This window comes from Lepidochelys kempii, chromosome 4, assembly GCF_965140285.1.
Source record: "Lepidochelys kempii isolate rLepKem1 chromosome 4, rLepKem1.hap1, whole genome shotgun sequence".
Taxonomy (NCBI): domain Eukaryota; kingdom Metazoa; phylum Chordata; order Testudines; family Cheloniidae; genus Lepidochelys; species Lepidochelys kempii.
In genome coordinates this window covers 51,299,237-51,312,773 of record NC_136383.1, presented here as the reverse complement: position 1 = coordinate 51,312,773, position 13,537 = coordinate 51,299,237, and the positions used below count along the sequence as shown (strand labels likewise).

The 13,537-nt window shown below is 38.5% G+C and overlaps 1 protein-coding gene across 4 annotated transcripts in view; it reads left to right on the top strand.

Annotated features, from left to right (window-relative positions):
- The window catches only part of TBC1D9 (TBC1 domain family member 9), an 84,708-nt gene that overhangs the window by 40,084 nt on the left and 31,087 nt on the right, over positions 1-13,537 (top strand). For 3 of the 4 annotated variants that reach the window (XM_073341203.2, XM_073341202.2, XM_073341201.2), the window contains 6 exons: positions 533-761; positions 2,007-2,268; positions 3,251-3,458; positions 7,341-7,547; positions 10,653-10,823; positions 11,403-11,553. In XM_073341203.2, coding sequence (XP_073197304.1) covers positions 533-761; positions 2,007-2,268; positions 3,251-3,458; positions 7,341-7,547; positions 10,653-10,823; positions 11,403-11,553 — 1,228 coding nt within the window. The remainder of the gene's footprint in view (positions 1-532; positions 762-2,006; positions 2,269-3,250; positions 3,459-7,340; positions 7,548-10,652; positions 10,824-11,402; positions 11,554-13,537) is intronic. The other variant, XM_073341204.2, reaches the window with a different exon arrangement.

Genomic DNA, 13,537 nt, shown 5'->3' with positions numbered 1-13,537 from the left:
CTCATTGTACTAGGTGCTGTACAAACAAGAACAGAAAGACAATCCCTGCCCCAAAGAGCTTACAATCAAAGTCACATTTGTCTCTTTTACCTAGTCTCTCTGCACTCACTAGAATTGGTTGACATTTTTCCAAAATTCAGTTTTTCTACAATTTTTCACCAAAATGTGATGGAAAAAATGAAGATGCAATATTTGTGAACTTTTTTTGACAAGTTGCAGTGACTCCTCCTAACCTCTTTACTAGTGTAATAGTTGGGGTAGTGCTACTGAGAAATGCAGGAGTGTGATTGAATAGTTATCTGGGACATAAGCAAGGTAAGAGGTCAAGACATCAGAAAGTCTGGCTTGTAGGATAGAAGATAACTGATGAACAGAAGGTGGGTAGTACATTCTGAAAAGGTAAGGGTGAGGGAAACTGACTTCTCTGACAACAGAGTAACGGTCATGGCATTTAAACTCAAAGTTTAATGTCTGACAAAGATGTCAAATATCTTTTGGTGGCGAACATCCTTCATGTTTTCTTCCTCTTCAGGGTATCATCGCAGAGTACAACAAAATCAATGGTATCAAAGAGGATGATGACACAGAAAAGTTTAAAGAAGCCATAGTGAAGTTTCACAAGCTGTTTGGGATGCCAGAGGAAGAGAAACTGGTGAACTACTACTCCTGTAGTTATTGGAAGGGGAAGGTCCCCCGTCAGGGCTGGATGTACCTCAGCATTAACCATCTTTGCTTCTATTCCTTTCTCATGGGAAGAGAAGGTATGTTTTTAACAATGGCAGGTCAGTCTGGCCATCTGAGGATGGATAGGAAATCTGCTGCAGTTTATTTTTGTTAATTTATTGGATACTGACAGAGTGCTTGGTCCTGTGCAAAAATTTAAATAAACATAATCCCTACCCCAGGGAGCTAACTTTCTGAACCACACCAATCATGTAGTTCAGGTACACAGAGAATTCAACATTGTTTTGATACTTCTATGAATATATAAATATAAAAATCATATACACGGTAGAATCTGTGGAATCCGTTGAAGAGCCTCATGATAAATTGCATGTACCCTACGCCTTTGACTGCTTCACTGTCACTCAGCCCCCAAATACATCTCCATCAGGATGACTACTAATACTCCAGACCTCTGAGCAGATTCAAATATCCTGTGGACAATATATGGTACTCTGTATGTGTCTTACTATAAAGCAAAACTTAATGGTTCTCTCTGACAAATTGAATGATACCTGATACTATTGACCAAAACACAGTGAAGATACCATGTAAAGTTATAATAAAGCGCAGAATAACTTATTACAATTAATGTCATTTTGCCTCATATGTAATCCTAAAATAAAGCAGTCTGACAATTGAAATTGAATGATTGACAAACAATTGCTTCCATGGCAAGAGCTGCTGTCTACATACAGATTTATATGAATATCCCTATGGTCTTTTTATAAATTCAGTTTATTTTTGTCACAGCTGTTGGTACACTGAATCATTGTTAAAGTAAGGCCTTTCACAAACTTTTTGAAAAACATGATTCTATTAGTTGACCTCTCTGCATGTTAGAGGCAGTGTAGTAAGCAGCCAATTTGGTGTGCCCAGATTGCATTTGCTGACCTCATAGTGGGGCAGAGGGAGATCAGAGTCTGGGCAGACATCTTGGCAAAGAAAAGAGGTAAATATGGCCTTTGTGATCCCTCACTATCATGGTGCATGTGTCTGTGTGTAATATTTCATATATAAATAAATCACACTGAAACATTAGGTAACAAGGAGGCCAAATTTTATCTTTTTTGCTTTGCCAAGTTGGCTGCTCTGCTTGTTCTGTTCTTCCACCTTGCCAAGATAGAAGAAAATCCAATCTGAATTCATTCTGTGACACACACAATATCAAATCGGTGAACTAATGCCCTCCCTCTCACACGAAGGAGGAAAAATGCTTTGGGGTGCCAGCCTTTTTTCATGATTCATTCTTGTGCTGAATCTTTTCTGTTTTCTTTGTTCAGCAAAGTTAGTGATCCGCTGGGTTGATATCACTCAGCTTGAGAAGAATGCTACGCTGCTTTTTCCTGACATGATCAAAGTGAGCACAAGGTCAAGTGAACACTACTTCTCGGTATTCCTCAATATCAGTGAGACATTCAAATTAATGGAACAGCTTGCCAACATAGCTATGAGACAGCTCTTGGATAACGAAGGATTTGAACAAGACAAGTCATTACCAAAACTGAAAAAGAAATCTCCTAAAAAAGTATCTGCACTGAAACGGTTGGTAACACTGACTTCTAATCATTAGGACCTCATATACCCTTTTACTTCCAAATTTTGTCTAGTAGTTTTTAATTCAAGAAGCATTATTGTTTTGTAGTGATAGTGAGAGATGGAGAGTAACTTAAACACCATTGTTTAGTCTGCCATCGAAGGTGGATATGGAAAAATCTGCCTAGGCCTTATAGGCATGTTACCAAAATAAGAATAGAACATTTGAGCCAGATTCTCATATACACTGAGTAACATTTAAAAGGCTATGACCATTTAAAGGGGCCTTACAATGCATACGCATACCCACTTTAAGGCCCTTTTACCCTGCCAGAGCCATGTAAAGGGGTCTTAACATAAATGAGAATCAAGCCCATTTGTGCGTATTTAGTCCTATAACTGGCAAACAGATGTGGGTATAGTTAGTTTGTTCTGTCCAGAACTTATTGCTTGTAACTCTTACATCTGACAGTAAAACAGAGCCAAAAAGAAAAGTCAAAAGTGCCAAATGCAATACAGAAAGTATTTCTATTTCTCTCTCTCTCTCTCTCTAATGGTATTATTACAGTGTAGCTGAATTGCTCCTTGTTAATTATTTTTACATTTTAAATATATTAATGAAACGTATTGTAGTCTAGCTTCTATTTTAGTTGCATTTCTTTTGTTACATAGTAACAATTGAGGTGCATTGTCTCGCTCTAATTTTTTTTTAACACTACTCCCTCGTGTTAAACAGTGATAGAATATATGTAGCACATTAGAAAGACCTACCATGGATCTATAGACGATTAAGAAATTCCAAGGCTGTACCTGTACCAAGATATTAATAAAGCTGTCTCATAGAAATAACTTTCCTAATGATTTTTTTCACATTTGTGTACAGCTACATAAATAAATGGGTTCCAAGTATATATTTACTATGTGACCTGCAAAGACATATCTGAAATGTATTTTTATGTAAATATTGTATATCCTAAAACACTGTCTTTAGGGATCTTGATGCTAGAGCAAAGAGTGAGAGATACCGTGCACTGTTCCGACTTCCCAAAGATGAGAAATTAGATGGACACACAGATTGCACCTTGTGGACTCCATTTAATAAAATGCACATTTTGGGTCAGATGTTTGTTTCTACAAATTACATCTGCTTTACGAGTAAGGAGGAGAACTTATGTAGCCTCATTATCCCCCTTCGAGAGGTGAGTGTCAATTCTGAATATCTACAGTAAATTGTTTTACTTGTCTACCTTTAAGATGGATCTGAGCATTCATTTTCGTTATGCTGGGAAGCTGTTTAATCCCTTTGTCCTGTTGTCACATCATGGTAGTGTGGTAAACAAAGTAGCACCAGTTTAGTAGCAACTTTAGTTTTATGCGCACACAACTATGATTCACAGGGACTCTTTCCTATTCCTCCTTCCAGCCCTCAGGATTCCTCTATCTTCCCTGGTTTATATTCTTTATACTTAAGGGCAACAGCATGGATTTTGTCCATCCAGCCAAGTGGGGCATTAAACTTCTTTAGAGGTGACCAACAGCACCTATTTCAATAAAAATACTGTCAAATGGTAAGATTTGAATGTCCGTTTTAAACAGAAATGCTTAATAGCATCCTGGGCCAGCCTGGCCAGTTTTAAAGAAATGGTAACACAGTGAATTGCTTCTTATGAAGAATGGCTTCGGTTGGTATTTTAGGGGTGGGGAAGAGTTTTCATATAGGCAACATTAGTCAATTTTTTGTTAGTTTCCTATTTGCATATTTGCACAGTGGTCTTTTACTTTTAAATATGGTTGCCTGCAATTTAAAATCTACATTGAAGCATTTGTGTTTAAAATAAACTGCTACAGAATACTCCTGATTGATAGACGCAACCTTTGTATTTTAATATGAACTTAAAATTATCCTAATAATAAAAGTAATTTAAGCATATTGTAATTAAAAATTCTATGTAATTGTGTTGTGATGGGGAGAAAATTGTATGGCTTGCATGCCTTTTGGGATGTGGAAATTTGTTTAAAATGGTGACTTAACTGGGAAGTAAGAGTGTAACTTGCTGTGTAGCCAGGGCAGGTTGGCCCAGGATGCTTGGAATGCTAAACGCATCCCAGCCCATATGAGAAATGGCCTATATTTTTGCCTAATCTGAAAAACTACTGATTATTTTGAGGTACTATTTTTCACAAATCACTAAGAAAAAATCAAATGCTATTCCACTGGAAACTTCAAAGTCCAGCTTCTCAGTGGTATGTATCAGTGTTTTTAAATCCTGGCGGTTCACAATCAGACCTTAAATTCACAGTGCTCCGTTTACAGAGACTTCAAGAGGAGCAATGAACTGTGCCAATGAAGTTTAGTGGAGAAAATATCTTGGGGTGTGGGTATAAAATCCACATGCCTTTGTGAAGCACTGTAGTTTCTTTTGGATGTGGAACTGGCAGCTGTTTCTGATAGCAGCAGCTATAGCTATCAGCATTGGATTCAGATGGCCTCTCAGAGGAAATACATATTAACTATTAAAAGTTTTGTGTAAACTGTTGAGGTTTATTGTTCAGTAATTATGACATTGAAAACAATAATAAACTTGGTGTTTGCAGCACTTTAAGAGCCTGATCTAAAGCCCTTTGACGTTAGTGGGAGGCTTTCTATTGACTCCATGTGGCTTTGGATCAGGCCCTAAGTTCCAGCCTTTTCTGACTTACTAGAGCAAAGAAACACCTTTGCAGATAGGCACAAAGGCATTCAGGCCCAATAACCTTTAGAAGCACCTGCCCTGGAGCAGCGGTCAGAAAGTAAAATTTTCATTTTCTGAGTGCACCACTCACTCCCATCAGCAGCCACAGCCTCAAGGACCAATGCTTTAGGTGGGCATGTGTCTGCACTTGGAGAGGGGAGTAGGTGATTGTCTGCTGTCATTAAGAAGGAAGCATGTCTGCTGTGGCTTCTGCTGATGCTACAGCATCCTGGCTATAACCCATCCAGTCTGGCGCTGTGTTTATCTGTGCTTCCTCTGTGTTGAATGCCCTCAGACAGCTCTTTAAGTGGAACGGAAAAGTAATATAGTAATACTTGTGGCACCTTCGAGACTAACAAATTTATTAGAGCATAAGCTTTCGTGGGCTACAGCCCACTTCATCGGATGCATAGTATGGAACATATAGTAAGATATGCACACATACAGATAAGTTGGAAGTTACCATACAAAACTGTGAGAGGCTAATTAGTTAAGATGAGCTGTTATCAGCAGGAGAAAAAAACTTTTGTAGTGATAATAACAGTTTTGTATGGTAACTTCCAACTTATCTGTATGTGTGTGTTTTATATATATAATCTTACTATATGTTCCATTCTATGCATCTGATGAAGTGGGCTATAGCCCACGAAAGCTTATGCTCTAATAAATTTGTTAGTCTCTAAGGTGCCACAAGTACTCCTGTTCTTTTTGCGGATACAGACTAACACGGCTGCTACTCTGAAACCTAATATAGGAATATTTCTCTTTAGTTAACTTAAATATATTGTTAATGAGGCTCTTTTGCATTAATAAAGAGCTGATTTATAGTTCATTGAAAAACAGAAGGTTTTTGGGTTGGTTGGGGAGGAGAATGGGAAATATTTTGAGACTGAGCTATGTATTGCAGTCTTTGAATACAACTTCAGAGGAGATGTTAAATGAAAAACAAATTATCTAGCCCTTTTAACTAATGAAACATTAAGGTATTGTGCTAATGTCTGATCGTGGATTGCTACTTTAAAAAAAAAACCTTGGTAAACCAAAATGTGCTCTCTCTTATCTTGAAATGCCTAATGCAGTTTTTATTACCTAGAAGATTCTGATCCATGTATAAAAGTGATGGTTAAAAGCACTTACAGCTGTGCTGTATGCTCTGGAGAAGAGGTCTTTCTGTGAACTTGATTGATTTTGTTTTTTTAACTGCATAATCAGTCGAGCATAGAACATACATCACACATTTATAGTTTGTGTATAATTGATCAGTGGGTGTTCTATGTTGTGATTTACCTTTCCGGAAGCTTGATGGAAATATTGAGCTGTGCTTTGTAGGTTTTGCTCTGAATACTGCATACAGGGTGGAGTTTGATTAGTGAATATATAATTAACAACAGAAAGCCAGACAAAATCCTTACAAGAAAAAGCATCTTGCCCTTCTCCAGATTTTGAAGAGATTCCTGGGGAGAGGACGAGATGGGGAAAGTTCCCTACTTATTGCAGGTTCCTTGATGTTGTAGAAAGAAGTCCTTGGAATAGATGTCTGTATTCATAGTGGGTTGGAGTATCTGGTCCAGTGATTTAGTGTTTAAAAATTGTAAATAGTTCTTTGCATTTATTGTCAGCAGTAAATTAGAGGTAGATTCTAAGACATGTTTATTCACCATTAAAGCCAAAAAAAGTTTCCATTTTTTAGTTTAATATAACAAAATCCACCAAATGCACTTCTGCACAGAGCTAGCATAATAAAGCAGCATCAGCTGAGGCCCTGGCTGAAATATCAAAGGTACAGCTTACCTTATGAGGCTGTGATCCTCTGAAATCTTGCTGAGTCAGGAAAAAGTAGCACTTGAGGGGCACACTCTGTACTTCGCTTTGTAACTCTGAGTAGGAGAGCACTGTGTGGCCTCTAGGGAGCTCATAGGACACATACTGTGGAAATGTGGCGGTTGTACTGAAAACCTATTAAAGATAAAGTATGATATAACAAACTAAGTAAGGTGTGACGATCTAGAGCCTACAAAGCCATGCTTTTGTTTCATGAAAGCAAGGGGCTTGCGTTGGAAAAGACTGTTGTTCACCTACACCAGGGCTTCCCATCAATTTCTGTTTTCAGTGCAGAGATCTTTGTTTCACTACAGATGCTGTTTTTTCCAGTAGGAGTAGTGATGCATGATGATGCCAATTTTGTCTATAAAAAATGCAAAAAAAAGAAAGGAAAAAAAAGAAAAAGAAAAGTGTACTAGAAACTGCTGCATTGGTTTCAAAGATGATCCCTAAGATTCAACTTTGAAAATGGTGCTTATCAAGGTAACTGTTGAAAAGCCATGACCAGTGGTTATTGTTTCTCCCTAGGTGTCAGTAGTGGAAAAGGCAGACAGCTCTAGTGTGTTGCCCAGCCCATTATCCATCAGCACTAAAAACAAAATGACATTTCTCTTTGCCAACTTGAAGGATAGAGACTTTCTTGTGCAAAGGATCTCTGACTTCCTTCTACAAACTACTCCAAAAACATACTCTGAAAAAGAGATTGCTGGAAGTTACAACAGTTCGGATGATGAGGTGTGTGGAAAAAATGTAATTCATTTCACTGACAGAAGAGAATTTAACTGTAGTTTCTTTGTCCATGTGTGAGACATTTTCTTGAGATTTCTGTGTAAAGACTAACGCTTATAAAAACTTAAGTCATTTCTGCTAAGACCCTCATATCTTCATCTTACAGATTGAAATATTATGACTCTGGAATCTATTTTTAGGGTTAAACCTGGGAAAAAAATTCCCAACTTGCCAACTCTCCTTGACAATGGCGTTAGCTGCTGTGTGATGGGGGAGGGATAGTTCAGTGGTTTGAGCATTGGCCTGCTAAACCCAGGGTTGTGAGTTCAATCCTTGAGGGGGCCATTTAGGGATCTGGGGCAAAAATTGGGGATTGGTCCTGCTTTGAGCAGGGGGTTGGACTAGATGATCTCCTGAGGTCCCTTCTAACCCTGATATTCTATGATTAGAGGCTCCAATTTTTAGTGCTGGGTGTTTTGCAAGCTTGTAAATGAGAGAGACAAGGTGGATGAAGTAATATCTTTTACTGGATCAACTTCTGTTAGTAAGAGAGACAAGCCTTCAAGCCACAGAGAGCTCTTTTCCAGTCCAGTAAGTGTGTGGCTTGAAGGCTTGTCTCTCTCTCTCACCAACAGAGGTTGGTCCCACAGAAGATATTTCCTCACCCGCCTTGTCTCTCTAATATCCTGAATACAGCTTGTAAATAAGACCTTTAACTGGCCATTGAGTATCTACCATCATCTGTACAGAAGAGCAGCTCAAATTCCTCCTTCCATGTTTTAAAATTACTGTGGTGGAACATTCAGTAAAAATATGACAACTGTCAACTTATGTGAGTTCCAAATGAATTCTAACTGTTGTAGCACCTGGAAGAAATGAACAGGTGTTGCCTTAAACTGTCACCTTCTGTATAACTCCTCACTTGCCCAAGATTACATTTTAATTCTGAAAATAAGGATTTTTAACCTGAGCAATCTTAAATTGCTGCTCCATTGCCACTAGACTTTTAAACATTTTAACAGAAAATAAAGCTCTAAAATCATATGGTCCAATTATGAACTGTCTCCCTTTTTTACTGGTGTAAAGGTAGTCATTGTTTATTTAAAAAAAAATTAAAAAAAAGATATGTAAGCCACTTTAAGCATACAGATTTTAGTTTTTATCAAAGGTGAAATGAGACAGAAACTAAACACCCAGAGTATTAGCGTCATGTGAAATGAGTCTGCCATACTGCCTCAGATTGATTGATTGGTTTGACAGATCTGATGAGATCACAATGTTCCGAAACAAAAACAGGGCTTTGCAGGAAGTGATATTGGTTATTATGTAGAGCTCTTGCTCTGAATCCATACTAAACCCTTGGCACAACATGATGCTAAGTGGCTCTGTGCTGCTTATTGTCTAGGTCTTAAAACCAAAGTCATTTGTTAAAAATCCCATTTAACTTTTTTTTTTTTTTGGTGAGAGGAGATTTTGTTAACTTTAGTGTCCTGGCCAAGTCCTCACTGGATAATTATTTTCTATCTAAAATTTCTCCTGCACAGGTAGTATCAATTGACCAATATATTTTTTGTTTTCTGCTGTTGTATAAAATATTTGGTTGATTAAAGACTGCTTTTCAGTAATATATAGTAATCGATATGCAGTAATTTAAGTGCATATGTAATTGTAATACACCTATAAATATATTTCGTGTGTGTGTGTGTGTGTATATTAGGGTGTGTAAGTGTATATGTGTGTGTATATATTAGTGTATATGTATATATGAAATCAGCTTTGTAAAATTTGTAGAATGCTGACAGTTATGGAGTCCCTTTCATCACAAATGATTCCGCTTATTCTAACCAAAACATTAATTGGAACCTATTTGTGCACCTTGCATAGTGGGATGCCAATCCTGGCTGCGGCATGCAAGGGCCACTGTAATATAAATAATAATAATTTTAAGGTCTTTGTATGTTTTTTGTTGGCTTTTGAGTTTAATATTAAACTGTTTCAGTGTAAAAGCTAGATAAGTACTATGTATTATGATCATTTCAAATTTTTCATATTTTTATCAAATTACCTTCTAAGATTTAATTAAATGATTGAGAATTTCAATGGCATGATTGCAGGAATTCATTCTAAACCACATTTGTTTTCTGTAAACATTTTCATTGAGTCAAACACTGTGGAAAAGATACCATTGTTATTAGCCAAGATTTTAAAAGGTGACTAGTGATCATGGAAACCTCTGTTTTGAGGTGTTCAACATGAGGCCCCTCAAAGGGGACTGATTTTAAGAGTAAAGGTTTTCAGTAGAGCTGTGCCAGAACTGGAATTTGTGTTCTGCAGAAATTTTTCATTTAAAAAAAAATTTCATTCCAGATCAGATCAAAGAATCGGAAATGCAAAATTTTCCATGGAATGGAATATTGAAAAATTCTATTTTGAGAGAACTGAAACAGAATTTTTTGAAAAATTCTGGGCAGGGAGATGGCCATCTGGGAAGTCAAGCTGCATGCCCGCTAGTGGGCTGGCAGGAAACCGCCAAACATCTTTATTCTGTCAAATTACCATTTTGTGTTGGAAAACTTCCTTTAAAGTGCCTCAGGTTGGTCATTCAAAGTTACTAATAACATTTCAAAATCTTGGCCATTGTGAAATTCCTCTGCTTTTTTAATAAAAACAAGAAAGAACAAGAGAAAAATTCTGTTGTAATTTGGTATTTCTATACAGTGGTGCAAAACATCCTGTTAGATGAGTCATTTTATTGTCTGTAGAAATTAACGTAGAATGTCTTTGGGTGCATAATTTTTAACAACCTTGCCTCTGCAACTTCAAGTATATAATCTTAGTCACTGAAAAATTAAAACCAGCTCAATTGTATGGTTAGATTTTTGGTGTGTTGAAGTAAATGCTTAGAACTGATTTGATTGGAAAACTAAAAATTCATTTCATTGTTTGAAATTAGTTTAATTGCTGCTACCAGATGCTTACCCTTGAGCTGCACCTTGGAGGTTTGATTTGCTCAAACTGAGTTGGCGTTTAGGAGTCCATAATTTCAGTGCAGTATAAGCAAAATTCTCAATCTCTCACCCATGAACAGCTTGTGGCTGTTGGTTTTTACAGGTGTATTCAAGACCAAGTAGTATAGTTTCCTCCAGCCCTCAAAGAAGTCTCGGCTCTGAAGCAGATGGAGAGCGACAGTTCAATCTCAATGGTAACAGTATTCCAACAGCAACGCAGGCCTTAATGACGATGTATCGACGGAGGTCGCCTGAGGAGTTCAACCCAAAATTGGTAGATCTCGCTGCTGTTTTTGTAAACTGTGCCAGATTAGAAAAGTGTTTTGGTTTTTAAATGAAGTTTTTTAAAAGTTAACATTCCAGAATGAGTTGTTTAACTTTTCCCTGTTGCTGGCCAAAAAGAGTTTGCACTGCTAACCACCTGCAGTGATGGTATCTTTCAGAAAATAAACTCCTAGTACTTTAGTGGCAGAATTTCCCCATAACGCATGCCAAAACTCAAAAGCATTTCGTGCAACGTGATAATGTATTTAAGATTTGGGGACAGCTTCAGGGCATCCTTTCCGTAACTGTTAAAGAACTAATAGTATGTTGTGTAGTTTGTTATACAGTATTTTTCCTGTGGCTTTCGTACCTATTTTCAAGACTCATTATAGCAAGATGTGCTGGGGAGAAATAAGAAATGGGAGAGAGCAACATGAAATTAGAGAATCAGGTTATGGCTAGACTACTTCCTCCCTCCTATTCCTAATAATTAAAGTTAGTTATGGGGCTTGGGCACTTTTCTTTTTTCTTCTAACAGTTAATGCATCCAAAATGCTACTACACCTTCTCAGAACTTATTTATTTTTAGGCAAAAGAGTTTTTGAAAGAACAAGCCTGGAAGATTCACTTTGCTGAGTATGGTCAGGGTCTCTGCATGTATCGGACAGAGAAAACAAGAGACCTTGTGCTGAAAGGCATTCCAGAAATCATGAGAGGGGAACTTTGGCTGCTGCTTTCAGGTAGGTTCCAGTTTAGAACCTTGTCATAGGTCATGAGCTATAGTATGAGAGATGGCACTGGGCTGAATTTTCAAATGTATTTAGGCTCCGAAAGGTGCAGGGAGGCACCTAGTAGGATTTTCAAAACCACCTAAATAAGGTTAGGTGGCTAACTCTCATTGAAGTCAGTGGGAGTTAGCCACCTAACCCGATTTAGGTGCTTTTGAAAATCCCAGAGGTACCTACCTGCATCTATAGGCACCTAAATACCTTTGAAAATCTGGCCCAGTGTACCCAGTGCTACACAAAATGATACCAGTCCATGCCTTGAAGAATTTACAGTGGTTTGAGGCCTCAAAAACGAAAATTAAAAATCCCTCGGCAAGTAGAGGAGCAGGTCAAAACAATGAAGTTACAGGTCTCTTCAGAGCAATGTTATAAACAAGGTATTCACTGAGCCTGGACCCAATGAAACTGCCAAGTTGTTTGTACGTTTTGACCAGGTTAACTTGTGAGGATGTCTTGATTCTGTCACTCATATATAATGAGTGTGGTAAAGATTTTGTCATGGTTATTTTTGATAAAAGTAATGGACAGGTTGCAGGCAATAAACAAAAATTCACAGAAGCCTGTGACCTGTCTGTGATTTTTACTAAAAATAGGTGGGGGAGGGAGAGACTAAAAGCTCCAGCCCTCACCGCCCGTGATGGCAGCTGACAGTTTTGCAGCCCCATCGCACCCAGCGGCTGACAACTCCAGGGCAGGTAGCTTGGAGCTCCAGGGCTCCCGCTGGCTGTGGTGGCTGAGAGCTGCAAGACCTCCACTACCCACAGCAGCTTAAACTCCAGGGCCCCTGTCACCTAGGACAGTTCAGAGCTCCCGGGCTCACAGCAGCTAATAGCTTCAGCTTCACTGCCCCAGGGCCCGGGGCTGAGGCAAAAAATGTCTTAGAGGTCTCTGAAAGTCATGGAATCCATGACTTCTGTGATCTCTGTGGCAAAATCTTATCCTTAATAATGAGTAGTAATATTTTGTGCTTTGCAGCTGGAACATGCTATATAATAACTCTATTCCTTAGCACCTTTGTGTGGCTGGCAAGTATTGTTCCCACTTTACAGATAGGGAAACCAATATGAAGAGGTTAAATAATTTGCTCAAGGTCTCTCAATGAGTCATTGGCAGAGCAAAGATTGGAACTCAGGAATTCCAAGCTCCAGGCCCTTTGTTCTGTCTTGTAAGCCAGACTATCTTTATGCACTTAGAAAATGGATGATCCTTTAAATTATTAAACCACTGTATGTCAACGGCTTGATTCTCCATTCTTTCTGAGCTGCAGTTAGATGGAAGGGATGGGAGAGGGTGCTGCAGTGAGCCAGTTGCAGCTCCTTAACTCAGGGCTGTATGGTCAAGTGAAGCTAGGGCTGCACAGGAGCATCTCTGACTTACACCACTGGCATAAGGTCCCTCAGAAGGAACCTTACTCCTGCAGGTGGAGAATCAAACGTAGCAGAGCCATTGGTGCTGCTGTCGCACCCTTGGCTTGAAGTGGTTTCCATTATATACAGGGTTTGCAGTTTGGTTCAATGGCTCTCAGCCCAAGATGGGCAGGGATGGTGTCCCTAGTCTACGGATCACTTGATGATTACCTGTTCTGTTCATTCCCTCTGGAATACCTGGCATTAGCCACTGTCAGAAGACAGGATATTGGGCTAGCTGGACCTTTGGTCTGACCCAATATGGCTGTTCTTATGTTCAGCTATCTTAGCTTCTAGATGGCTATTCCAATTTGCATAGACAGTGAAAGCAGACTTCCCTATTCAGACTTCGACATGTAGTTTGAACATCAGTCAGCCACTTGACCTTTTATCCTTTGGTAATTGCTTGTTATCTGTCAGTTATTCAAGTTTATACTTTGCTTGTGTAAAATGAATTAATGGTTTAAAATATAGAACCCCCTCAAACATATATTAAACAGCTATTACAGTGTAAGAGGGGATGATCATTT